The sequence below is a fragment of the Podarcis muralis genome, chromosome 13, assembly GCF_964188315.1.
Source record: "Podarcis muralis chromosome 13, rPodMur119.hap1.1, whole genome shotgun sequence".
NCBI lineage: Eukaryota > Metazoa > Chordata > Lepidosauria > Squamata > Lacertidae > Podarcis > Podarcis muralis.
The window spans coordinates 45,246,757-45,274,712 of NC_135667.1; the positions used below are offsets into that span (position 1 = coordinate 45,246,757).

At 43.7% G+C, this 27,956-nt stretch overlaps 2 protein-coding genes across 2 annotated transcripts in view; both read right to left on the bottom strand.

Annotated features, from left to right (window-relative positions):
• MAP3K3 (mitogen-activated protein kinase kinase kinase 3) overlaps positions 1 to 15,616 on the bottom strand; it is a 39,610-nt gene extending 23,994 nt beyond the window's left edge. The window contains exons 1-2 of the mRNA XM_028702174.2: positions 15,236 to 15,616; positions 1,118 to 1,239 (exon numbers count right to left, since the gene is read on the bottom strand). Coding sequence (XP_028558007.1) covers positions 1,118 to 1,239; positions 15,236 to 15,239 — 126 coding nt within the window. The 5' untranslated portion in view covers positions 15,240 to 15,616. The remainder of the gene's footprint in view (positions 1 to 1,117; positions 1,240 to 15,235) is intronic.
• Positions 15,617 to 17,173: 1,557 nt separating this feature from the next.
• DCAF7 (DDB1 and CUL4 associated factor 7) lies at positions 17,174 to 27,391 on the bottom strand. Its single transcript, XM_028702175.2, has 7 exons — positions 27,128 to 27,391; positions 25,158 to 25,316; positions 23,906 to 24,017; positions 22,393 to 22,511; positions 21,505 to 21,714; positions 20,615 to 20,732; positions 17,174 to 19,827 (listed from the first exon to the last, which is right to left on the bottom strand). Exons 1-7 carry the CDS (start codon positions 27,263 to 27,265, stop codon positions 19,655 to 19,657), a joined length of 1,029 nt encoding a protein of 342 aa, XP_028558008.1. The 5' UTR covers positions 27,266 to 27,391; the 3' UTR covers positions 17,174 to 19,654.
• Positions 27,392 to 27,956: the final 565 nt, after the last annotated feature.

The following is a 27,956-nucleotide window of genomic DNA, read 5'->3' on the forward strand; positions in this document are numbered from 1 at the left end:
CTGTAGCAAGGTGGCTCACCTGTGTGCCTCCAGATGCTGCTGAACTAAAATTCCCAGCACTCCTAGCCATTAAAGTATTTTTTGCTCTATAAGACTCACTTTTTCCATCCTAAAAAGTAAGGGGAAATGTGTGTGCGTCTTATGGAGCGGATGCAGGCTGCGCAGCTATCCCAGAAGCCAGAACAGCAAGAGGGATTGCTGCTTTCATTGTGAAGCGATCCCTCTTGCTGTTCTGGCTTCTGAGATCCAGAATTTTTTTTCCCTTGTTTTCCTCCTCCAAAAACTAGGTGCGTCTTGTGGTCTGGTGCTTCTTATAGAGCAAAAAATACGGTAATCATGTTGGCTGGGGCTGATGGGATTTGTGGTTCAGCAACATCTGGAGGCACACATTAGTCAGCCCTGGTTTACAGTATTAGCTGAAGGGCTCTCCATGAAAGAAGGCATCTGCAGTGGCCAAGGAATTAAGTTTGAATAGCTATGTTGAACTTTCACTGTGGTCAAAAAATCTCAGAAGAGCTGGGCAGATGAGTTTTCCTGCCACTGATTAGATTTTGAGCAAAGGGCTTAGCAATGAAAGAGGAGTTTAACCATGAAGGCTTGGAGCATTTATTATTGCAATAATCAGGAATGTTTCTTTGAAGGCAAAAGGAGAAAGCACTCTCTCTCTCTCTCTGTTAGACTGCTTATTTATAAGATACACTTCAGAGTGAGACTCCCAGGGTGGTATACAATTTAAATAAGAAAAGAAAACCTTAATAAAAGCACAGGAGCAGTAGCTGGCACTGCCATCTGTGGGAGTAGGAGATAATTCTTTGCTGCCCTGGTCTAATGCTTGCTGATGAAGGAAAAATTAAAATTACCTGTGCAATAATAAGAAAAGCACTTGGAAGGCTAAAATCAGAGGCAGGGAAAAGGAAAAGGAAATCCAAAGCAAACATTCTAATCTCTAAATAACAAGACCACCCAACAAACGGCAAACATAAGGCACCACCTTCTGACCTGCCTTGGTTTTTATTAGGGTAAAATTGTGAAATCCATTTGGCTCAGCAGGCATTATGTTAATAACAGCCAATTACAAGGCAGGCAAAACAGCAGCTTTCAGGAACATACTACCTACCTGTCTGTTTGAATGTGGAGAGTCTTTGGTTTTCATGCTTTCAAAACCAGACAATCTGGGGCGCCGGCTCATCTTGAGTGCAACCAAATCCTTCATGATAGATTTCAAGGCCTCCTGTTCATCTGTAACAATAAATGAGGAATTTTTTTGAGCAGACAACTTTTGGATGGAGAGGGATCTCTTTCTTTCTTTCTTTCTTTCTTTCTTTCTTTCTTTCTTTCTTTCTTTTTGCTCTCAGTCCAATACACATCACACAAAGATGTTTTACATTCCTTGCAAATACAGTGGTACCTCTGGATGCAAACGGGATCTGTTCTGGAGCCCTGTTTGCATCCTGAATAAAATGTAACACGCGACTGTACGCAGGTCGCATTTCGCCGCTTCCGCGCATGACATCATTTTGAGCGTCTGCGCATGCAGCGAAACCCAGAAGTAACACACTCAGTTACTTCCAGGTCGCCGTGGAGCGTAACCTGAAAACGCTCAACCTGAAGCATATTTAACCCGAGTTATGACTGTACACTACACTAAACTACATTTGCCTTTAAACATTTGGATCTCAAAAATAGCAAGACTGATTCAATATTACCCAACACTAGTTAGGGTCATTTTCCATTTCTTATGCTTGTGCATCTACCCTAGCCTGTCTCTGCTTCCTCCTCTTCAGTACTTCCAAAATTTGCCTTTTCCTAACTACCGTATCTACTGGGGCGGGGAGAGAACCACTTTGTTGTGCTTTCCCTAGAAAACACTACCTAGTCGGCCTTCCTTTGGCACTTTCTCCTTTTGATCAGTTCAGCAGGTACATGTGAAACTAACCTCTTTAACTTTCAACTCAGGTTTCCTCTTGCTTTTCACAACAACACTGAGGTCTTAAAGCTTTTCACCTCTCCATTCTTGCCCCTATCTTCCCTTATTGTACTTCCACCCCTCCACTCAGTTAATCTATTTGTGGCTTTTGCACCTTCTGGCAAGTCTGCTTCCAAAGCCTGGAACAGTTCTCCCACTTCTCTACACATCAAGCTAAGGTCTTTTCTTTGTAAAGCCTTTCCAATACCATCATATTAACTCCTTTTCAAAACTGCTGTCAGAACATTTTATCAAACATTGCCTTTCACTGACTTTTTAGAGGCATTAAATGCTAAAGAATGGTAACAAGGTCACATCTTAGTTCCATGCAATCTGCAGTAAACAGTTGGCCATGTATATTAAATACTAGTCTGAGCATCTTCTCTTCTCGATAAGAGCACATGGCTGCATTTTGCTTTTAAGCTAGACAGTCTTTGCTTTGCATTGTAAGAACACCTGACATATAAATGGAGAGTCCTTAATGGTTCAATAAAAATGGATCCTTTTTACTCAATGTGGTATAGATTTCTCTCCTATGCTAACTCAACTGAACAGCCCACTAAACTCCCTGCTCTACAGACATGTATGTGGATAGGTTTTACTGAGAACTAAATTGGCCCACCTTTTTCTTCTCATATGCAACAACTGAATGCGGCACTGCATTTTCTGTAGTTTACTGGGATTGAATTGGCTATTTTCTGTAGCTTATTGGGGTTTTTACCCTGCCTCTGCCTCTGTATTTTATTTTTCTACTTTTACATGTCTTTTTATTTGCCACATCCATCATTTTTATTGTACAGTAATACTTTGGTCCTTGAACAGAATCCGTTCCGGAAGTCTGCTCGACTTCCGAAAATGTACAATAACCAAGGCGCAGCTTCTGATTGGCTGCAGAGCTTCCTGCACTCAACTGGAAGCAGTGCAAGCTGCGTCGGACATTCAGCTTCCAAAAAACATTTGCAAACCAGAATACTCACTTCTGGGTTTGCGGCGTTTGGGAGCCAAAACATTCAAGTTGCAAGGCATTCCAGAACCAAGGTACAACTGTATTCTATATGTTTATTCCACTAGAGATCTACAGCCACTGTGTCAATATCTTGTTTCACTAATTACAGGAAACCCTTCAAAATACTTATTCAATGGCCTGCTCATCCATTATCAAAGAATATACAGAGGCACTACAGTCATATAGTTAATTACATAGTCTGTGTCTCTTATGCATTCAATGATCCCTATTAGCAACAGTGATGATACAAGTCCCACCAAACTCAATGCAACTTATATCTGAATAATCACATATAGGATTGTGTGTTAGACTGCTTGTTTGTCTGCCAGCAGGTGTTAGAATAACGGTTATATAAGCAATCATATCAGCAGCCCAGTGTCAAAATAATTGTTTTGCAAATCCAGCTGTTCAAGTAAACATCTCACAACTGCAGTATGGAATATAAATTAAGGGGTTTTGGTTTGGTTTTGCCAAAAAGTAATTGGGAAGTTAGAAAGTTTATTGGGTGGTGTGTTACAGTATGGTTACAGTGAAGCTGTGCTGGCAATTACATAAAGAATGCCGCAAAAACAAGGCAGGTTCCCAGATCCCATTTTCATGTTCGGATTGGATTCCTCTTCACTGTCCAGTAAAGACATTAAGATCAAGAAGAGTAACCTGGTTAGTTATTGGTTTGTGGCGGGCTTTTTCAATGCTGGCACTGATGTTGTGAAATATATGCCCTGATTAAAAATGAGAGGTCCCATTGTATTGAAAAGACACTTTTTACCCAGGCATTCCCTTGATCTCTCAGCCAGTCCTATTTAAATTGCTATGCTGTTTTAATGTGATTGTTTTACTTCATATTTTAATTGAACTGTTTCACTGTGTATTTTAACAATTTTGCATTTTTATGGTGCATTTTAACAATGTTGCGCAGTTGGTTTTTACATTTGTAAGCTGCTTATAGGCCTTATAACTATGTAAATAAATAAAGGGTACATTAGGCCAATAAGATCACACAGTGAACTTTAGGGTCAAGTGGGGACGTGAACCTGAGTGTGCCTAGCCCTAGTCCAACATTCTAAATACTACATCAAAGTGGTTTCTACAGTTCAGGGCAAAAGGCAGGGTTATTGTAAGAGGTCTTGCAAAAGTATATCATCAGAATATGTGATGATGTACCACCGAAGATGCACTATGCCAGGTGCTGCATAAATCAGAAGTGGGGAAGTGAAGTAATATATTAGAGACATGCCAAAGGAGTGGCAACACTTAATGCAATCTCAATTATATCAAATAGGCCCAAGGTTTTCACTGCTGCAGAGATGCAGATCTGTGGTCACAAACCATGAGTATTAACTAAAAAATGTATTCAGGACCATCCTCCTCCACAGAAAACAAATTAGCCTGCCCCAGCACGTGTTGAAAAAGGACCAGCTCTTTTTATACTCCCATAGGGCTGTCAATTGCTCAATGGCTGCAATTCTAGACCCACTTGTCATAAAGGGAGGGCTCAAACTGAATTCCAGTTAAAAAGCGAATTGCTTAATCTGCAATTAGTTACGTATCTAGTATCAAATTTCATGTTATCCCATTCCTGCCACCACTCATGTGTAGCTTTGATTTTTCTGTTACCAACTAGACTGGGGAGCTGTCCAACAGGCCAGAGAGCTTAATGTTTTTAGCAATGTGCTCTTCAATTTCTTCTTCATTCCTTGTTGTCAGTTTGTATTCCTTTTAGCGAAGTTTGTGTTCCTTCTTGTTCTCATTTGAACAAGACTGATATTTTCTGAAGGAATCCTTATTACCTCTAGTGGCTCCCTTGATTTATCTCTCAGGTGGAAGATGAAGATGCCTAATCGGCTACCTTCATGCCTTCCAGGTGTCTCTAGTCCTTCACAGGAGATGATGTGTTGGTAGAGCACACCAGAAAGCATGGGAGCTGGACTCCCAGTTTCCTGGGAAGATTATTTACCACAGGGTTTTGGGGCGTTTACCGTTGTGTTTGGGTCTCCAAGGCAGTTAAGGTAAAGGTAAAGGTAAAGGTACCCCTGCCCATACGGGCCAGTCTTGCCAGACTCTAGGGTTGTGCGCTCATCTCACTCTATAGGCCGGGAGCCAGCGCTGTCCGCAGACACTTCCGGGTCACGTGGCCAGCGTGACAAGCTGCATCTGGCGAGCCAGCGCAGCACACGGAACGCCGTTTACCTTCCCGCTGGTAAGCGGTCCCTATTTATCTACTTGCACCCGGGGGTGCTTTCGAACTGCTAGGTTGGCAGGGACTGGGACCTAACGACGGGAGCGCACCCCGCCGCGGGGATTCGAACCGCCGACCATGCAATCGGCAAGTCCTAGGCGCTGAGGTTTTACCCACAGCGCCACCCGCGTCCTCGCTCCAAGGCAGTTAGTGTGAGGCAAACTAAAGCATCTGCATTTGAAGTTGTTCTCCATGTCTACTCTTGCTCAGATGACCTCAATGAATTGGAATCTGTAATGTACTTTCAGCCAGTTTAGTTTTAGATCACAGACAGGGAACAAATTAGATTTCTGAGCTTCTATACTGCAAAAAAATCCATTATCTATGAAGTAAAATGCATTTCATCATACACGGTTTTGTCAGTAAAGCAACTTTCTACTATACAAAGGACCTGAATGTTCCCATCAATATACTATTAGAAACTGGCATGACCAACTACAGGATTTTGTATTTTTAAAGTGAGTTTCTTTGTATATTATATAATCTTAATAAAACGCAGTCATCCTAAGACTGAAACTATGTAAAGAAAAAAATCTTTGTTTTTAGGACAAGACTAAGCACTGCTGAGACAAGATCCCTCTATACCAGGGGTTGGCAAGCATGGGCCGGCACAGTGCGACGCCAGAAACCGCTTCTGCGTGTTCCCAGACACTGAAAACTGTGCCTGCGCAGAAGCTATTTTTGGCGTCTGGGCATGCGCAGAAGCGATTTCCGGTGCGCAGACATGCGCAGATGCATGGGGATTTGCCGAGCGGGCAGCTTGGTTCGGAGGCGGCTCATGGGCCGGTTAACCGACCCTCATGGGCTGCTTCCGGCCCATGGGCCTTAGGTTGCCGACCTCTGCTCTATACCGTATATTAATCTTATGCTCCTCTACCACCCGCCTCCTACATGGCCAACATAAACTTTGCACTCCAATGCAAAAAAATCGTTTTTTACAAAAAAGCTAAGTATTGCAAGAAACCTAGAACACAAGGTAATATGGCTGAATTGACTTTCTGGGGTGGGGGAAGGAACATTTAAAACAACATCTTATTAAGACAGTGATGGACACAAATGCTTCTTCGTGCTTTCCTTATAATTGTTGATCTACAATATTAACTTTCTGACCCATGAAAAGCTATACTTGTCCACTCCTCTGTTTCATGTACAGCTACAATTAAGGCCTGCCTAGAAGTCAAAGTAGGGAAATATTACATGTAACCTGACAAATGTCATGGATTCATTTTCATGTCTGTGACAATGAACAGATAATGCAGAAATGACTCTAAATGAAGGTTTGGCAGTGGTTGAACACTGTAGAGAGGCAGAATTTTGCAAGGTCTCCAGTAGGTCTGGGAGAAACAGTTCAGCTTTGTGCTGGAATGATGTTGTTCAGGAAATGCTTTTCATGTTTTAAAATCCACACTCCACTTTATATCATTGATAAAAAGGAACTGGTACATACAAGGAAAGCTACTGTGTTGTGTCAAATGTTTCTTTTGGTTAACATTTAGAACTCAACATTTCTTCTTCAACAAGGATGCAAACTAACAAAACTATAAACTAAGAAGAGTAGAAACACTTCCAGAACTTTTGTAAATACCGGAAGCCTGCAGACCAATATGCTTGTGCAAGAAAGGAAAACTGAGCAATATTCATTTATTTGTCTTACAAGAATTCTGACTCAGAAAAGTCAAGCTTTAAGGCACCTGGGAACCTCCTACAAAATAGACAGATGTAATTTCAAATGAATAAAATCCACAGATACATTAACTCTATGCTTCAATTCATGCTTATACAGATGCAAGTTCCCGGTGTTCAATTGGGCTTATTCCATGATATAGCAAAGTAGGGACAAGCTTTTATGATGTTATTTGAAGTGTGGGATGGGATCTTTATCTTGTGAACTGCCCTGATTATCTTGTGGACCACTCTGAAATCTTCAGATGAAGAACAGTATATAAATTTAATAAATCATCTTCATCATCATCACAAATCCTGTTTAAGTGAGAACCTGAATGACATAAACCAAATAGAGCTAGCACTACTCAGCTATGTCAAACAACTGTCACATCTTTATGCGAAAGTGAATCACATTCATGACAAGCATTATTTCTTTAAAAGCATACTGTGCTATTTGTAAACAAGCTGTTGCTCTATAATAGACCAGTGTTTCCCAACCGGTGTTCCGCGGCACACTGGTGTGCCGTGAGACCTTGCCTGGTGTGCCGTGGGAGGGAGGCGGGAGAGGCGGGGCGGCGGCGGCATCTCCTGCTGGATGCAAATCCAAACATGGCGGGCGCCTCCCTCGCTCCTTTGTAGGCGGACCATCGAGAGAGAAAGAAAAGGAGGCGAAAGAGCGAGAGAAGGCGCCTGCGCGGAAAGAGGAGCGAGCAGTGCGCCTGCGTGCCGCGGCGCCCGAGATCGCTTCTCCCCACCGCCCCTTGCTTCAAAAGAGGTCCGGGGACAGCGGGAAGCGCTTCGCGCTGCCCCCGGACCTCTTTTGAAGCAAGGCTTTGCGGGGAGAAGCGATCTCCCCGCAGCCCCTTGCTTCAAAAGAGGTCCGGGGGCAGCGGGAAGCGCAGCGCTTCTTCCCCGCTGCCCCCGGACCTCTTTTGAAGCAAGGGGCTGCGGGGAGATCGCTTCTCCCGGTGCTAAGAAGCGGGGCGGGGTGCGAGGTTCCTGCCCCACCGCCCCGCTTCGGAACGCTGCTCCGAAGCGGGGCGGTGGGGCGGGAACACCTGTCCCAGCCGCCCCGCTTCAGAGCGCTGCTCCGAAGCGGGGCGGTGGGGCGGGAACCTCGCACCCAGCCGCCGGGCATCGGAACGATGCCCCGATGCCGGGCGGTGGGGCGGGAACCTCTCCCCCCGCCGCCGGGCATCGGAACGATGCCCCGATGCCGGGCGGTGGGGCGGGAACCTCTCCCCCCGCCGCCCAGCATCGGAACGATGCCCCAATGCCGGGCGGTGGGGCGGGAACCTCGCACCCCGCCGCCGGGCATCGGAACGAGGTCCTGGACCTCTTCTGAAGGCAGGCGGGGGCAAAAGTCTTTGCTCCCCCCGCCTGCCTTCCCGGGACAGCGGAGACTTCTCCGCTGCCCCGGGCGATCTTAAAATGCTGGCGGGCGGGAGCGAAGCGTTCGCTGCCGACCCCCAGCATTTTAAAATCTCCTCGGGGGAGCGGAGACTTCGCTCCCGCCCGCCAGCATTTTAAAATCGCCCCGGGACAGCAGGGGCTTTTAAAATGCTGGCGGTCGGCAGCAAAGCCCTCCTGTCCCCGGAGCTTGCGGGGCGGGAGGTGGGAAGAAGGGCTTTTCTTCCCACCGCCAGCCTTCAGAACAGCCTTCTGAAGGCTGGCAGTGGGAAGAAAAGCCCTTGTCCCCCCCCCCCCCAGCCTTCAGAAGAGGTCGGGGGACAGACTGTCCCCGGACCTGGTCTGAAGGCGGTTTCCCTAGGAACGCATTAATTGATTTTCAATGCATTCCTATGGGAAACCGTGCATCGCAAGACGAAAAACTCGCAAGACGAAGAGACTTGCGGAACGAATTAATTTCGTCTTGCGAGGCACCACTGTACTTTTTATATAGTCAATATAGGCACAGAGTTAAATTTTTTAACATTTTCTAATGGTGGTGTGCCTCGAGATTTTTTTCATGAAAGAAGTGTGCCTTTGCCCAAAAAAGGTTGGGAAACACTGTAATAGACTAATCTTTATATAGTGGTACCTCCGGTTACAAACTTAATTCGTTCCTGAGGTCCGTTCTTATCCTGAAACCATGCTTAACATGAGGCCCGGGCCTCCGGCGTGCAACTTCCACTCACATCCTGGGGCAAAGTTTGCTTCCAGGAGCACCTATTTCTGGGTTAGCAGAGCTCGTTACCCGAAGTGCTCGCAAGGAGGATGGTTCGTAACCAGAGGTATTACTGTAGACTGTAAGTTAAAAAGACAGATTGGAAAAGTAGATGAGTAACTGCACAATCCTTAGTATTTACTCAGAAGTAAATCTCTAGGAACTTATTTTGCAGTCAGTGTGCTTATGATTGTGACCTGAATCTCAACACTGTAGTGGAAAGTTAAATTTCTCTCTTGCAGAAAAAGGAATGCATTTGAGGTGCTGCTGACCCCTTTTATGTAATAAAGAATGACATTCTCAAACCCATGTTTCCAAACTTGGCTTTACCCATGGAAATAAATGCTTCTGACCTTGCAATGTATACTATGTTTTTAAACATTTAAGCCATTACAGAAAGTGCACTAAGTTTCAATTTACTGGCAGAAATAGACTGTTAAAAATGTAATACTGAAGGAGGGTGAGACATTAGAGGAAAACTGAGAAATACTGGAATCTACCTTTGGATCTTGGAAGAATTATAAATCTAAATCAATTATAGGATGAACTGTAAAGCTAATAAAGGTAATTAAAAATCCTGTTTGCTAATTTTTGTGAATATAGCATAATATCGTTTATCTTAATGTTAATGGATTCAACAACTCAGTCTAAAATGGAAGATAGCCAGATCTACTATATATTTTGGAAAGTTGTTTATCTACTATGCTTTTGGACCTTATAAGATATCCTTAAGATGGTTTCTGAGATCAAGAAGCAGGTTTTCATCTATGTTTGGCACCATTCTGAATCAAAATGGTGGACTGAAACTTTCAAACTGCACTGTTTTTAAATTCCACTGATGTTTTGTTTTCTTATAATTTCAAAGCAACACCAAGTACAAGGCTGCAAGTAGTTTATAAAGAAATGATATCATGGAAATCCCTGAAAATGACTGAAATGTTGAAAGAGGAAACTCAGCTGTTGAAATAAAAAAATTGACGCCTGTCATAGCTAGACAAGTAACTTTGTCTTTAGAGTTGTTAACAGGCAAGAAAATACAATTTAGTGCTTGACTCACTTTACTTCCTGTAATTTAACTATGTTTGTAGGTATTTTTTTCAAGATCTAAAAGTTATTTCTAAATTTCAGCACTGGCAATGCAGTTTGTCTACTTAAGGCTGTAGAAATAAGTCCTGCGTACTGAGCGTATTTTCTACATTTCTCTCCAGGCCAATGTTGAATAGTTGGGCTGAGAGGTTTCCATCTATTTTATCATGATTTTCTTCACAAATAGTTAAATAAAAAAATTATATATTGGAATTAGGTTGTAGTCTTTTGAACATTAGTCACCTTTGGGGAAAATTAGTTTGGACCTCCTGCTTTCTTCAGCGAAGATAAGCCAAATGGTTGCCATGGAAATATCTTTCTATTTCAGCAACTTTATTATTGGAACACTGATGTGTTTTACTTGCATGAATGAGTACTCCAACCATGTGTTGTATTATTTAAGCTTTTTTTATTACTCTTTTTTTGCTATTATAGCATTGTCAATGACCAAATAACGTTCTTGGGTACTCTGTTCATGGAAGGTGCCTCCCACCAATTTTAGGTGATCCTCTTTCCTTCTTCAACACTATGCAACAGCCCATAAAATTCAGGAGGATACCACAGTCCTCAGGAAAGGTTTTGTTAAATTGTTTTTATTAAAGATTTTCTTTATAAGGGGCTAATAGGCTGTTGGAGAGGAGATTGGCCTAAAAAGTCACTTTCTACCATCTTCTTCCAAGTCATTCCCCCCCCCCAAACGGGGTCACTGAACTCTCAATCATATCAATCATTTGGGGTTGAGAAAAGCTAAACTGGGTTTTATTTACTTTTAACTGGAATTCATAATGAAACCAGATTTTTGGCATCTAGGCTTCTTCATAAAGAACTCAGAATGATTATTTGTTTCCTCATTCAACAGCATGCATGAGAAATGATCCGATACAACATTCAATTATAATATACAGATGCCACTTTCTTATTAATAGATATGGTTGTATCCAACGAAGTTATCTCATTAGTGCAAGGACTTACTCTCCTTGCATCCCCTCCAAATTTGCTCTAGAGGGGAACCCCCCCCCAACAGTGCACGGGTAGAAAAGTCCTGTTGCAAAGGTGGGAATCTTTGTACTAACTGACCAGCTTTGTTGTATACAGCCCACAGTGCAAAAATCCAAAATCTGTCAACATAAAAAATGCATATGGCCTGTCAGAGTTGATTACCCCTTCCATAAACCCAGAAGGTTTTATGTTGGGGTTGTTGTTCTTTAATAAAAAAAACTGAGTAAAAGTCTCTCTCTGTTCAAAGGGGGAGCATGAATGGGAGAAAACCGCATTATTCCAATTATAGAACACAGCCTAACTTCTAACAGTTTCCAACTCCATATTTTGATTCCAATACTTGAGAATAAACTCAATGGTGCTCATTTCTAAGTAAATATACATAGATTCACCTTGTAATATACATCAAGCATGAAGTTACCAGATCACTGTGGCTAGGCCATGGGTAGGCAAACTAAGGCCCAGGGCCCAGATCCGGCCTAATCGCTTTCTAAATCTGGGCCGCAGACGGTCCAGGAATCAGCGTGTTTTTACATGAGTAGAATGTGTCCTTTTATTTAAAATGCATCTCTGAGTTGTTTGTGGGGCCTGCCTGGTGTTTTTTACATGAGTAGAATGTGTGCTTTTATTTAAAATGCATCTGTAGGTTATTTATGGGGCATAGGAATTGGTTCATCCCCCCCCTCCAAAAAAATATAGTCTGCCCCCCCACAAGGTCTGAGGGACAGAGGACTGGCCCCCTGCTGAAAAAGTTTGCTGACCCCTGGGCTAGGCTATACCTGTCCAGGAACAGGCACAACAGGTGAACCAACTGAAGCCCTTTATCTTCCCATTTGTTGTTTTTTAACACACATACACACTTCAGCTTGCAATTTGATCTGGTTTTCTACTTCTTCTCTACTGTCCCGTCCCCCCCCCCCGCTATAATTTTGTATGCTGTTACATTAGTCTGGAGTTTTGTAAGCTGCCCTGCACTTTTTTTGAAGGGCAGGATATAAATTTACCAACTAACTGAAGTTCTGTTGCACTCTATGGGAGGTAGAATGAACCTTTGGTCTCAATTTAGCAAGGCCCCCCCTTGCATCCTTAATTATTTATTGTTTTATTTAAGATGATTAACAGAAAGACTAAGTAGTACCTACAAGACCACACAGTTTATGAACTGAACAAAAAGCCTCTTAAATTAAAATATTGCAAAACCACCTAACAGCTATGAAAATGTAACTACATCCATAACCTAGATCAGGTTTTTGTCTCCAACTGTGCAGACACAAAATTTGGCATTAGTTGAATGTTTGCGAGAGGAAAGCCCAACATGCAAGCTCCAAATGATCAAGGCACCAATATAACCAGGTGTCATCATAGGAGCTCTGAATGATCTTAATTCAGGTTTTCCATATTGAAGGCATTTTCACTGTAGATTTTAAAATCCCTTCAGTTGACATAAGTACTTGCTTACAGATTTACTCACACACTAAAAAGCATGGTAAGTCCTCTTCATACTGTATTTTAGGTGAGCTTCCACTTTTCTACACACTTCTTATCAGTGAGTGGATCCATTTCTATGCCCAGCTAAAAGGCACAGGACCAACACTACATGATTTATTATCTTCAATATATTTTTCAAGTAGTGGTGGTGTCATCTATAACCTGTGGCTGAATCTGAACAAACACCTTGTATTATACCTGATGAAGTAATTTTAGGGCAATGCCAACTTTGTTGGAAAATGCATGCTTCCTCATATCACAAAGAACTGATTTTCTGAAGGTTTCCTAGATTTTAAAACAGAGAGCATGTGTCACTCTCCCATGGCACATAACTCCCACCAGTTCATTCCTCTTTAGGTTCAGAGTGCATCCCACTTTTGGGTCACTGTAGCATTAGCCAAGAGATTCAGTTTGCATATTTTAATATTTTCAGGACAGGTAGTACGCAAAACAGCCAAAGCTCAGAATTCAGCTAATTCACACGAACCACAACAAATTACATTATGCCAACCTCTGAGGAGTATCTCATTTAAAAGTATAACACTTCCAGCCTAAAATAAATAACTTTTGTGCTATTACCTCCTTTAATCATATACAACTTCACCTAAAATGTGAACAAAGTGGACTAGAGCCTTTGGAGTATTTGTTCAAACACAATCTCCTCTCTCTCATTCACACAAACACATTTAGTGTGTTTCAAACTGTAGCATAGGGAGGTTAATACATACATGATTTTTGCAAGACCAAAATTCAAGTTTCATCCATCCTGCAAGCCACCCCAATCTAATCTGACTGAAAATGTTGTATGCCTTAGGCAACTCCTTTAACAAATGAACAGCACATCCTCAACCCCTGCAGAACTCAAGACCTACTGAGCTACCAACATTTTAAAAGTACTGTCTAGATTTTTCTCAATTTTATTGTTTCATCTCCTTGAGGTTCCTTCTCCTTACAATCAAGTGGTGTGTAGATTTTACGAAACAAATAAAGTGAAATAATGAATAAATAAATAAAACAGCAAAAACATAACAAGACATACTAAGCTACCCAATCCTTGCCAGGACAGAGAAAAGAGAACACTATTATACTTTGCCTGTGATTCACTCCTCAAAGCATTTCAACAACGGGTGCTTGCAAACCAAAAGTTAAGCTAGTTCAAGGATGGAGATCACCTGTTGCCCTCCAGCATCGACAAGAGCCACAGGTCCCGTCCCCCACTGTTCTGGCGACAGTTATCATGTGGCCATTAACACAACCAGACCCTGCCAAATAGCAGTGCTAAATATAAGATCAGTGCCTCTGGCTGTAAGGTTGGTGGTTCGAGCCCACTCAGGGAAGGCTGCAGGCTGCAGGCAGGATGCCTGCTTTGCAAGGGGGTTGGACTAGAGGACCCTCGGGGATCGCTTCCCACTCTACGATCCCCCCCTCCCACCAGGGAAAACCAAACAAACTGTGCCCGTCCTTCTTGCTACTCTGGAGATGATGCTACTCATCTAGAGATGATGGATGGCGGCTAACAGATTGAGGTTGAATCCTGACAAGACAGAAGTACTGTTTTGGGGGGACAGGAGATGGGCGGGTGTAGAGGACTCCCTGGTCCTGAATGGGGTAACTGTGCCCCTGAAGGACCAGGTGCGCAGCCTGGAAGTCATTCTGGACTCACAGCTGTCCATGGAGGCGCAGGTCAATTCTGTGTCCAGGGCAGCTGTTTATCAGCTCCACCTGGTACGCAGGCTGAGACCCTAGCTGCCCGCAGACTGGTACGCAGGCTCTAGTTATCTCTCACTTGGACTACTGCAATACGCTCTATGTGGGGCTACCTTTGAAGGTGACCCGGGAACTACAACTGATCCAGAATGCGGCAGCTAGACTGGTTACTGGAAGCAGCCACCGAGACCACGTAACACCGGTCTTGAAAGACCTACACTGGCTTCCAGTACGTTTCCGAGCACAATTCAAAGAGTTGGTGCTGACCTTTAAAGCCCTAAATGGCCTCGGACCTGTATACCTGAAGGAGCGTCTCCACCTCCATCGTTCTGCCCGGACACTGAGGTCCAGCGCCGAGGTCCTTCTGGCGGTTCCCTCGCTACGAGAAGCCAAGTTACAGGGAACCAGGCAGAGGGCCTTCTTGGTAGTGGCACCCACCCTGTGGAACGCCCTCCCACCAGATGTCAAAGAGAAAAATAACTACCAAACTTTTAGAAGACATCTGAAGGCAGCCCTGTTTAGGGAAGCTTTTAATGTTTAATGGGTTATTGCATTTTAGTGTTTTGTCGGAAGCCGCCCAGAGTGGCTGGGGAAGCCCAGCCAGATGGGCGGGGTATAAATAATAAATTATTATTATTATTATTACTATTATTATTATTTCTCGAGTTTGACCGACTTCCTCCCACGGTATTACCTCCCCCTCCTCAACAGGAAAGCGCGCGCACCCTCAGCGAAGCATATTTAACCCCTTACATCCCTCAGCAGCCCCCCCCCATCCCTATTAAAGGCAGCCCCCTCCATCAGGGCTTCCTTGACGACTCCCCCCCCCCCCAACGCCGCCCTGACGTCAATACGTCGTCGGCCTGACGCCCGCAGCTCCCCTCACAACGGCCACCGGCCGAGTTCCCTCACCCATCTTGGCGGCCGGTTGGGGAGGGGGCGGGGGAAGCGCCTCTGGGGAAGTGGGCGCCGTCAGCCGGTCGCCCCCCGCCGCCCGCTCTTCCTTCGCTCCGTCTTTCCCCTCCGCGCCGCGCCGCTTCCTTTTCCTCCCCTCACAGCAGCCGCCTCCGCCTCCGCCTCCGCCGCCTCATTCCAAGGCTTGGGCCTCAGGTGCCCACTTCGGCCAAGTCCTTCCGAAGGCCGCGGGCGGACGGGCAGGCAGCGGCTCCTCCTCCTCCTCCTCCCGCGCCCGCCTTCCGTCGGTCTGTTCGACTTCTTCCTTCGGCGACGCAAAGACTCCCCTCTCGGCGCGGAGGTTCTGAGGCAAAGCCTCGTAACCGCTCGCGCATGCGCGCTGCCTTGGCTTGAAACACACGCGCGCGCGCACTCACAAAACCGCCCACCCCCGAAACGTTTTTTTTTTCCCGTCCCTCAGAGAAGGCAGGAAGCGCGCGTGCGCATTCGCGGAGTAAGGCGGAGCCTCTGCCGCAACTGTCAATTGTAACGAGAGAAGCGGGTAATAGGAGGAAGATCTCGGCCAATCAGGCTATTTCCTTTGCGCCCCACCCACCTCTTTCACCCTCCCAAACGCACGTGGGCAGTCTGGTCCCAAGTCTCGAAAGGGGCATTTATCCTCGTGAACTCCTACAAGAGCAGCCTAGCCAGGATTTTTGTTGGGGGTGGGGAGGGCAGGACTTGGTTGGAGGGGACAGGGCTTTTGTTGGGGGAGGGCAGAACCGATGTGATTGGTCAGTTAGTTAAGAATTTCTATCGTTTTACTTAGGGGGGCCGCTAAGCCAGTGAAGATCAGTACATATTTGAAGGTGCAGCTCCCGTCACCACCAATAAAATTCATAGTGAGGCCTCCACACCCTATACAAATGCAACCAGTTTGTTAAGTTTGGTTTGTGAGTTGTTTTGGGTTGCCTTGGGCAAGACCCAGCGACTAACAAATTATTATTATTAATCTATTTGGTAGAACTAGTTACCTTGCAATCCTAACCACGCCAACTCATCGTCAGCCCTATTGAATTCAGTAAGGCTTATTCCTAAATAGGTAAACTCCTATTATACATTTCTTCAAAAGCTTTTAGCTTTTATAAGACTCTTGTAGAACAGTTTGTTATTTTAAGATCCAGCAGTTAACTGATAGCATTTATGGAATGTTTTCATGTTACCAACTTTGCCATCTTTTCAGTGACAGCAAAGCCTTTATTCTCCAGATCATTTGCTCATCCTCATGCTGGAAGCTGGTGGATATTTCATTTGTGTCTTTTTTATTATTATTATTACCATTTTTTACTCTGTTTTTGTATTGTTTTAATGAACTTCCCATTGCATATTGTGTCTTTGCCTTTTAAGGTACTGTAAATTGCTGTAGGACTTCTTTTGGGTGTGCAAGAGATGTAATACTGTATACTACCTGAATGATAATAAACTTACTAGTACCTTTCCGGTGTGTTTTTAAAAGTTTTTAACAATGCCAAAGAGACCTTGTTTTCTAACCTCACACAAACATATTTATCCAATGATCCTGCTCCTTTCTACATCAGCATTTCAAGTTGACGGGAAGTTCAGAATGGCTTCTACTGGGGGTCACACCATAAACAACCCTTATAAGCCTCTTTCTTGTCTAGCAATGTGTCGTTGCAAGACAGGAACAGAAAATGCAATTCCTGCACATTAGCATTCATTTGTAAGGCTAGATTTTTTCCCCCCAAAATAAAGGCTTCTGGCCAGTTTCATTTATAGACTTGTATGATGGATTATTTTATAAATGGCACACTTTCATATTTCTAGAACCATGGAAAAATACATTTTTAAGACTATTCTCTCGTTAAGTGAATATTTAACAAGATAAAAAGAACTGTCTGGGTTTTATTCATGCCTTCCCCCTTACATCACCATGCATTTTAGAAATGTTCCATTTTATTAAAACGTAAGAAAGGCAGAATACACACAAAAACTAGGAATGGAACAAACAAAAGTATACAGAGAAAGGAAGTTCAGTATCTTTAAAATTCCAGCATTCTACTTCAAACCGTTTAAAAAACTTGTCTTAAATTTTTACAGTGTTTAATATAATTCCAGAAAGCAGGTGTTCAAAGATCAAGATAAGTCCATCTCATTATAATTTCTCCATAAAAATCAACTGGAAATATTGCAACAAGTTAGCTATTGTCCGCCACATAAGGTAAGATTAACTCTAGTTCAGTAACAACTTTCCCCAATAACATTGGGTAAGAATATATATATGTAACACTCTATAGAGTGGGGTGGGAGAAAGAAAATAACACAAGTAGAGTCAGTGCTATTGCTTATTTGAAAAGAACAAAAGAAAGCAAAAATGAGTCTGGAACTTTATACAGTCATGCTACAAAGTTGACATCTTTCGGAAATCACACTGGGGAGTACAGTACATAAGCTAACATCTTACCGTTTAGTATTGATTAGTAAAAAAATTCAGCTCATATTCATATTCTGTACACTAAAAACATCTTTGTTCCTTTCAAAAAACAGATACCACGAGTTCATACTCCATCACATAACCAATAACCCAGCCCCTCCCAGCATCACTCTGATAGTGAATTACAGACCTGTTTCTTTACTGAGCACATCCTTAAGTCTCCCATGTGCCCATGTTTGAAGTGCCTTAGGACCAGTGCTATGCAGCCCATGGTCAAGTGCCTTTAACCAGTACTGTCCAACTCCTATTAACAGATTAAAATTAACATTTGGATTTAATCTAGTCCCTTGATTTCCATGGGACTAAAAAAAAACTACCACCACAAGAATCTACTTTCTATGTACTAGCTAGTTAAGTCGGCTGAGGGAGGGAAGAGGAGAAAAGATGAGAAAGTCAGGCATTTAATTCTCTCTCATACTTCATGTTCGTCTTCGGGCAAGAACAACCAGTACTGTTGAAACAAAGACATTTATACACCAGTTACCACATTTCCCCACTAATGTACTCAAGTACTATAAAACAAATAACCAATAGGTTTGTCACATTTCATTATGTACATCACTGGTGGTTAACATCTGAAAGTCTTCTCAACACACTTCCCCTCCTCCAGTGCCTCATGTAACTGTGGAAAAATGGTTTGATACACCATTTGGGGGCTCCTCTCTGAATTCTGCAGGAGCCAGCTTGGCCAGCCTACAAGAGCTTCTGAGAAGGGGGTGGAAACAATCACAAATACATTCTTTTTTAATGTGTCAGAGAAGACCTACCATAAGCCTCAGTGTGCCTTGATATGGGAATAAGAGGCAACATCCCACCATAGCTATGTAAAAGAGAAGCTTGTGTATTTCATAATGAATTACACATGTCTAGTCATAGTAATGTTCCAAGAAAAACAATGCCGTCCCATATTAACATCATATACAAGTTAAAGCTTCATTCCAGAAAGTTTCTGCAAGAGCCAGCTGTTATCCTGTCACTGCTCCTGAAACATCACGTTTTCCACACTACCTTAAGAAGGATTTTTGCATTTTTCTGGATAGTGCTAGGATAAAAGCTGCTCTTAGAAGGTGGGAAGCAACACTATTCCTAGGAAAATGCTTGTTGCCTCTTGGAGTCGAGTAAGATCACCTGTGGCTGAAGTCCTTACATTTTTGTGAGGGGTAGGCAACACACACAGTGCAAAGCTAGGAACTGTACTTATCCAACTAGATGCTATGTTGGCATCAACACTGTATACAGTTTTATTTTAGAGGCCTTTGTCATACAGAGGAGAGAGAGAGAGAAGCAAATCTAATAACCAGTGGTTCACAAAGTTAAAGCTTCGCTTCAGGAAGTTTCTGCAAGAGCCAGCTAGGCTTTGTGACTGCGACTGCTCCCTTATAGTTGAAGAACATTTTTAATAGTAATGGACTTTTAGTTACAGAGACCTTACAAGATTCAGCACTAGTATCAAGAGAAATTTGACTTGCCATGGGCAGGGGAAGGGGTAGAGAAGATATGTGTGAAAATTTACTTAACAGAAAGTTAACTTCACATCCCATTACTATAACTCTGAACAGTTTTTAGGCATCTGCAGCAGCAACATATTATTTCTGCTAGGGTGTCATTCTGCCAGTTGGTGTCATTACTCATTCAATACAAATACTCAACACAAATGGCTGACATATATACATAACTTTAATTGAAAGTAATAATAAATTCCCAGAGGGTCTGAAAGGCTCAGCATATCCCTGCATTTAAGTCACAGGGTGAGGGTGGGGTGGGGAAAGAGGGAGACGACAGCAACATTTACCCATCAATGCCAGTTCAGAGTCTTCCTAGAATAGCCAGTGGCACTTTCTAGATGGAGTTTTGTTCTTAAAAATTTATAGGAGAGCAAAGACCACCATCCAGTTCCATTTTTCCCCCTCAGTGCCCAACTGTTTTTACACTCTCAAGATTTCCAGGCAGTTGTTGTAACAGATTGCTATCCAGTCCGGCTGAGTTGATGCCCACTGTACATTGTTGATTTCGCCTTCTGCTGTGTAGGCCAGGATTGGATCCTCAATGGCACGAGGCATTTGCTGGATATCCCAGATAAGTGCTTGATGGTCATCCGCTAACAAAGATGAAATGTAGAATCAGAGGTAAAAGAAACCACCTTTCGCACAAATATTCAGTGGTCCATGTACTCAGGAATGAAATGGACACAAAACCACATAAACAAAAGTTTAAAGAGTATAATTTGACTTTTATCTATGATTGGGTTTTGACTCCTGACACATTTTACATATATCATTTTCTCAAATGCGGACCATCTGTTATCTAATATTTTTTGTTAATTCTTGTAATGGACAGTAAGACTGAACTGCTAAGGGAAAGTAATCAAAAAGGGTTTTTTAAAAAATCCAGAAATTCTTACACCTTTCCTTATGGAAATGCTTCAAAACCTAGAAATTTGCTAATCTTTTTGCTGCATAAGGATTTATATTCATTAGTAGATTCAGAGCAAGAAGAGTCATATACGCCACTCCTTCCATATTTGAAAGCATTTGCAACATATGGCTGGTACCCAATATGGTGTTTTTTTTAATTAAATGAAAGCAAGTGGATTAACTTTCTTCATAATATTTTTTTCCTACCACTTACATTTTAGGGTTGCTTTAAAGCTCCCATAGCTTGAAGTAAGCCTGAGTATAATGGACTTTACTTTTCACGAAAATTATTCATAAAAAGTAGCTGTAATGGTCAAGACAAAGTATATTAACAAGATACTCTGAATTAGAGAAGAGCACAAACGCCAACCAAACAAAGCAGATTACTATTTTAAGTTCATACACATACTTTGAAGGGAACTTGAAACACCCATATGAAAAGAAGGGGTGACAAGAATCATTCATCCTTACCAGCTGTGCAGATATGACAAGAAGAGTGTGGTGCCCAAGCAATGCCATTGACACATGCTCTGTGGTTGTTCAGTCTGGCAACAGGTGTACAAGGAACTCTGACATCTAAAATCACCACCTTAGTGGAGAAAACAAATACAAAGAATAGTGAAGTTTTATACTGCCTCTGATGAAGCCACAGAGACTTTTTATAAATGGTATTTCATTACTTACTATACTATTTTCAGAGCACAATACATATGTGCTGTACCCCTATCTTGTCAAGTATACCCTTTTCATTGCAAATGAATACAATGTTTTTATACCTCCTCTAATAGTGAGAGAAATATATATATAGTATTAGTGCCTGATGAGCCACATGTTACAAAGGGGCACTGAGATTATCAATCAGCATTTTATGTATTGTTATGTCCAGTTCACATATTAGAACTTTAAAATAATTGAGAAACTAACACAAAAGCTTTATCAAATACAGACTCCTGTTTCTGCAGTGTACCTGCTCAGGACACTATGCCCCATTACTTTAGCTAAGTCAGCCTGTCAACCCTACAAAAGAATTGTGTGGCCAAAAACAGAATATCTCATACTGACATGTCAACATGGGGATCATTACTTCTTCTAGACCTCAAGCTGTTCATGGTAGCTACCAGCATCTCAGTATGGCTGCTATCTCCTTTTTAACATAAGGACACGTGTCTGACTGCTTTCCTCCATGCCACTGTGTGCCAAGGCTGCAAGGAATCCCAGAAACAAAAATGCCCTATGGCTTTATACAGGTATCCAGAAAACGTGCCTATCAAGACCAAGAGTCTAAGTAGCGTTGAGTGTCAATACCATCCAAGAGCAAATCCAAGAAGTGTACTTGCCACCCTCACAGAACACTGGCTCACCTCCATGCCATCCATTGCCATTGTTGCAAGATAATTCGGGTCCTGTTTATTCCAGCAAAGGCGAAGCAAAGGATGGTGTTGAGGATCCTCATATATAATTGTACTATGTTCCAGGTGCCGCAGATCAAACATTCTCACTGAGCCATCAGCACCAACAGAAGCAAACATGTCTCTCCCACCTCCTGCACGGCTGAATGCAATATCATAGACCTGCTCATACACCAAAGGCAGAGAAAAATGACAAAATACAATATTGCCTCTAATACCAAGATTTTTGCTTCACGCCGAACAAAGTTTTATCATGCAAACCCAGATGTACAGCAGCCATGTCATAGAAATCCCTAAAAGTAGATAAAAAAGGGGCTGAGCACACAATCAGAAGCTAGGGCACTGCCACCCCTCTCCCTGTGAAAGTGAGCTTTGTCTACTTCTTATGCAAAATATTTAATTTTTTTGTATACATCCCCCTGAACAGCTGAATTACAGTGGTACCTCTAGTTACAAACTTAATTCGTTCCGGAGGTCCGTTCTTAACCTGAAACTATTTTTAACTAGAGGTGTGCTTTCGCTAATGGGGCCTCCTGCTGCCGCTGTGCCATCGGCACACGATTTCCGTTCTCATCCTGGGGCAAAGTACTCAACTTGAAGTAACTCCTCCAGGTTAGTGGAGTTTGTAACCTGAAGCATTTGTAACTCGAGGTACCACTGTACTTTGAGGGAAAAAGAAGAATTTGGTTCTGGAGAACTAATAGCATACACACAGACACAAATACACTCACTTGCCAGGTAAGCCACTATTCCCATTTTATAAACTGGAACAATTTTTTACTAATTGCACAAGTCTGAAATCCCAAAATGGAGAAACCAAGAGAAAAAGTGCACCATCACCTCTTTATCATGGGCAATCAACTGGGTCTTGACATGGCCCGACACCAAATTCACTCTTCCCAAGACCTGGCCAGTCTCCAAACCCCAGATAGTGCAAGTTGTGTCAATACTAGAGGTACCTGGGGTGGGGAGGAAAAACACCAATGTTAACAACTCTTCTTTGGTGCAATGAATAAACAACAATACACAACACCTTATGCTATTCATAATGCTTGACCTAAAAGATGACTTGCCTTCTTCGTTCTCCTTTTATACATAAAGCAAACTAACTGGATGTGTTTGATATAGTTAATATATTCCCTTTTAAGATACAGGTGTAATCTTCAGTCATTTTTCAAGTGTTAATTAGTTTTCTTGGTTTCAACGAATATTTCAATGGGGGAGGAGAGGGGGGGAAAAGCCCCATCATTGTGCCAGCTCTCTGCTACAGTAAAGAGGCCTGGATTGGGCTCACTTCTGTTACGTGCCAGCAGCAGGGCCAGCTTGAGATCCAGTGTTGCCTGTGTGTAGACCCCACCCTGGAAGTTCCCTCCAGTGGAAATACTGCCAATGATAGCTTCCACCAGCCATTTTGACAAAGGCATGTTGCAGCACTCCTTTGCAATGGTGTTCCTTTGCTAACAGAGGCTGTGGGTACTGGAAAGGGTTAGACCTGTGGGATGGGGGAGACACACAACCACTTGCCCCAAATCCCTTCCAGTACAGTGAATTGAGGGTTTTGATTGCTCTGCCCAACTCTTTACGTAACTGGGAAGTGCATTTATTAAAGTTACTAATTATACTGCCCAATAACTGAAATTCCCTGTGTGGCTTACTATAAAGGTTAAGCCCATAAAACAGTACAATATGAATAAAATCACCAAGGGATAACGGCTGTGTAAAAGATCCAAAGAATGCTAGAACACTGGGAGAATAATTTTTTAAGGGTCTTCGCCTGGCGGTGAAGAGACCACTGAACAGGTACTAAGAGAGCCTCTCTGGACAGGGCATTCGACAACTGGAGCAACACCACTGAAAAGTCTCTTTAGGGAAGTATGGGATAGCCATTAAATACAAAGTAGGCCAACACAGAAGCCTGTCTCTTGGACAACATAATTCATATAGAAAGCCTAACCTGTTAGGCCCTAACAGGTGGATGCTTCTAGACTTTTGGTTTATAAATGTACCATTAAAAGTGTTAGATTGACAGCTTAGATCATCTGCACAATAGCAAAGACAATTCCTGGCCAATTCAACTAATATTAAAACTTATCTGATGTAGACTTTAACTCGACAACAGCCTTTCAAAAACTTTGGCATATACCGTAATCCCAAACTATCTTCGTTAGATTAAAAACACTTATATCAGGAAGGAATGCTTCTGTGGAAACCTTTATTTACCTTCAAGGCCCCTATCAAAATGAGCTTCCTGAAAAAGAGATCCACCAACAGCCATTACCCAAACTAAATTCTGTCTGGCAATGTTATCCATTTTACTACCAAAGCTCTGCCAAATTAAGCATTTCAGTCTTACCCAGCAGATAAGGATCCACTTCATTCCAGTCAAAGGATGTCAATGGAGCACAGAAATCAGAATTCTTGTTGTTGTTCAGCAAACACTCTAGCCTGGTCTCTGTTTCACCCACCTGCACAAAAATTACAAGTATTGGTCATCATTCCAAATCTTCATAGTATTTCACTGCAGCAAAAGTGCAAGTGAAGAGACAGTGCAGCTATTCATTGCGATTTAAATAGGTTCTGCATTATGTTCAAATCATGGATTCTATTATTTTCGTTAAGACACGTGTAAATCAAATAAGGTCTGACCAAGACCTACTTCTTGGCTACAGAACATTAAACCTAAAAGGGAAGCCTAGTTACTGTTTTGTTCTGAACTACAGTCAGCTCCCATTCCTTCTAAGTGTGATAAATACCACGGCTATATGCGAAAATTTTCATTGTTGGGACAATTTATAACTCATGCAACACACTGGCAATGCAAGATCATATGGCATTGTTTTAAAGTTCTATATCTCATAAAACATGGCAAACATAACAAGAACAATGTCAAACGTCATGCTTTCAAGGTCAAGGAAACCAACAGATGTGTTATCATGATTGTCAATTATAATTAAGTCAGCAGGAATAGAGCTTTATTTTTCATTTTCCATACACAAGGAGTGGGAAGACTAAGCTTGTGGAAGCTACTTTGGGTGTTGTTGTTTTTAGTAATAGCAAAGTTCACCAATGACAGGTAGGTGAAAAATTGTAGCCAGGGGGCAGATATAAATTTAGAATTAAGCAATAGTCTGTCTTCAAGCATATTCCCATGAATTGGTTTGTAGTACCAGAAATAAGCTTACAATCTTTTCACATAAAATACTACAATAAGGCTTCCCTCCTCAGTTTTCTTAATTCCAGCAGTCTAATTTAGGTCTGGGGTAGGATCGGGCAAAGAGAAGAGAAAGTCTCATGGGCTTTGCTATTTTTAAAACAACTGAGTCAGACACTTTTGCCAATCTACAGCAAATCACCCAGCAATTTACCACTAGATCCCAATTTATTTTCTGCCCATCTACATAATACATTAGAGTAGACTACAGCTCCAGTTGTAGAACACTGAATTTAGAAGTTCTTAATAAACATTTACAAATAGAACAACGCATACCAAGTACTATGTTTGTCTACTACTTATAGCAGTTGGTCAGACTACTCACACAACATTCTCAGGGCCCACTGGTTATCCTAGCCCCAGGAAAACACCTTCTAAAAACAAGTCAACTTACTCTCCAGACACGCAAGTAGTCACCACTTGTTGCCAAAAGGTCTGGATATACCCCTTTGGTATCTGGGATCCACATGAGCTTGGTAGTAGGATATGGGTGATCAAAGGTATTCCGGCAAATGAACTCAGAGCTTTCCTCATCCAACCCAACAAGTTGGACCTATAAGAAAAAATATTTCAAGCAAGCTATCAAACAAACTATAACATTAAGCTCAGGGAAGAGAACTGATGGCCTCTAGAAGTTATTAGACTACAAGTCTCATCAGCCCCAGCCTGCATGGTCAAGGATGATTCAGAGTTGCAGTTCAGAAATATCTGGAGGGCCACAGATGCCCAACCTTTCATACTCTGCTACAAGGACCACCTCGCCCTGTATGAACCTACAGGGAACATACGGTCATCATCTGAGGCCCTTCTTTGTGTGCCTCCTCCATGAGAGGCCAAAAGGGTGGAAACATGAGAACGGGCCTTTTCTGCAGTGGCTCCCCACTTATGGAATGCTCTCCCTGGCATATTCATTACCTATCCTTAGGTGTCAGGCAAAAGCTTTCCTCTATAACCAGACATTTCGCCTTTAACTGTAAGAAGGGGGTGGGATGTTTTAAACATATTAATTCCCCCCTTGGTTGTAATGTATCTCTGTGGAAAGGGTTGTTGCTGGTTTTTTGGTCCTTTTTTTTTGGGGGGGGGGGGGTGTAAGTTGCTTTCTCGAAGCTACCAGCATGAGTTTGACCCAACTGCGGGAGGCAGTGGAAGACAGAAGTGCCTGGCGTGCTCTGGTCCATGGGGTCACGAAGAGTCGGACACGACTAAACAACAACAAAGTTGCTTTGAGCAAGATAAAGTGCCCCCTCCGACAAATTCAATAAACAACAATAATTCGGGAGTGTCCATACCTGCCTTGGGCTTTTTCTCCCCGAGGGCAAAAATAAAATAGCCAACTTCTACCACTATTGAGATGCAGGTGGCCTAGCCTATTCTCTTCCCCGCCCCCAAATCCACCCACCTCCCCAAATGGTCAGAGTCCCTACACCAAGCCTTTCACAGTGGGTTAGAGTGTGCATGGAGTTTGCAGGTTCGATCCCCTACAGGACAGCTGCATATTGCTGCAATTCAGGGGTGGGACTAGATGACCCTCACAGGGCCCCTTTCCAACGCTCCTATGAATTATATCTATGAACCTTGGTGTCCCTCGATGCTGCTGGGCTGCAACTTTCGCTCTCTTTAGCCAGCATGGCCAGTAGTCAGGGATGGGGGGGGGGGAACTGTAGCTCAAGAACAGAGAACCCTAGAACAGGCATGGGCAAACTCGGCCCTCCAGCTGTTTTGGGACTACAATTCCCATCATCCCTGACCACTGATCCTGTTAGGTAGGGGTGATAGGAGTTGTAGTCTCAAAACAGCTGGAGCGCCGAGTTTGCCTATGCCTGTTCTAGGGTTCTGTGCTCTTGAGCTACAGTTTTGAGACTACAACTCCCATCATCCCTGACCACTGGTCCTGTTAGCTAGGGATGATGGGAGCTGTAGTCCCAAAACATCTGGAGGGCTGAGTTTGCTTATGCCTGCACTGGAAGAGCAGAGCCAGAAGGGACCCTGAGGCCCAACTCCCCCCCCCCCCATCCCCAATAACTTCGGGGACCCCAAGGCCGCCCTATACCTTCCTCGAAACATCTGCAGGTGAAGCAGAAGGCGCGCAGGTGCTGCTCCGCCGCGCAACACCTTCGGGGGACAACCAAACCCCCTCCTGAGTTACCTCAGCCGGCGCTTGGCAACGGAGAGCGCGGCCAAGCCTGCGAGGGAGGCCGGGCAACTGCCCCAGGCGGCTCTTGGCCTCTTCGCAAGCCTGCGGCGGAGCAGGGAAGGGCCGCCGGGGTCCGACTGAGGCGCGAAGGCCCGAGGCGGCCCCGAACCCCCGACCACCCCCGGGCTGACGAGGCCTCCTCGCCCGCCGGACCCCCCTCAGCCGCCCACCTTGTTGTTGTATTCCTCCACGAAGCTGCCGAGCGCCAGCCTGAAGCGCTTGTCGGGCCTGACGCTCCAGTTCATGGCGTAGACGGTCCATGGCGCCTCGTACTTGTAGATCTCCTTGCGCTTCCCGTGCAGCGACATGGCGGGCGAGGCTCGCTCCGTCAGCCCCTCACGGCAACCAGCGACCTCCCCCCGCCGACCGTCGTTCTTCACCTCACACAAACGACTACGGCGAAGCCGCCCCCACCCCGCTCCTCCATCGGGGGTCGATTCAAACTCCGGGCTCTCGTTGGCTGCCCGCGACGCCACTCCGCCGGCTGCTCGCTCCTCATTGGCTTCCCGTAAGCGTCGGCTCGCTCAAACACCCTCCTCCATTCCAAGCCCCGCGGCCCAATGAGATTTCTTTCCCCGCCCCGTACTGGCCACGATGAAAGTTGGCCATTAGCGAGGAGAGGTGTCGCTCTTTTCCTAAGCCCGCCTCTCCGGCAAAAATTTCAGCCTGTGCGAGGGGACGGTTTAGCAGCAGCCAGATCGGGAGAAAAGCAGTAGACGTGGAAAATGTAGAGTCGCATCTCGGGTGTCTGGAATGGGAGCTTGCGGGTTCTTTCGGCGTCGTTTTTGTTTCCCCAGCTGCCCATATGAAGAAATGCAGAATCTAGGGGTTTTATATACTTTGATTGAGCAGGAACCTATCCGGCAAAAACAAAAAGTAGCCTCAAAGGTGGAAGTTCAGTGCTGTCTCCAAGTAATGCCTCGTTTCTTGTGGAAAATTGAGTTTTTATTTGATAATTCTCTTTTTTAAATATCTTTTTTTTAAAAGTGTTTTGCATAT

Excerpts from the sequence above, each read along its gene's own strand:
- DCAF7 (XM_028702175.2), bottom strand. The coding sequence starts at position 27,265 with ATGTCGCTGCACGGGAAGCGCAAGGAGATCTACAAGTACGAGGCGCCA. Across the intron at positions 24,018-25,157 it reads ACTACTTGCGTGTCTGGAGA|GTGGGTGAAACAGAGACCAG; the intron begins GTAAGTTGACTT and ends ATTTTTGTGCAG. Across the intron at positions 19,828-20,614 it reads TTGTCATATCTGCACAGCTG|CGGATGACCATCAAGCACTT; the intron begins GTAAGGATGAAT and ends CATCTTTGTTAG.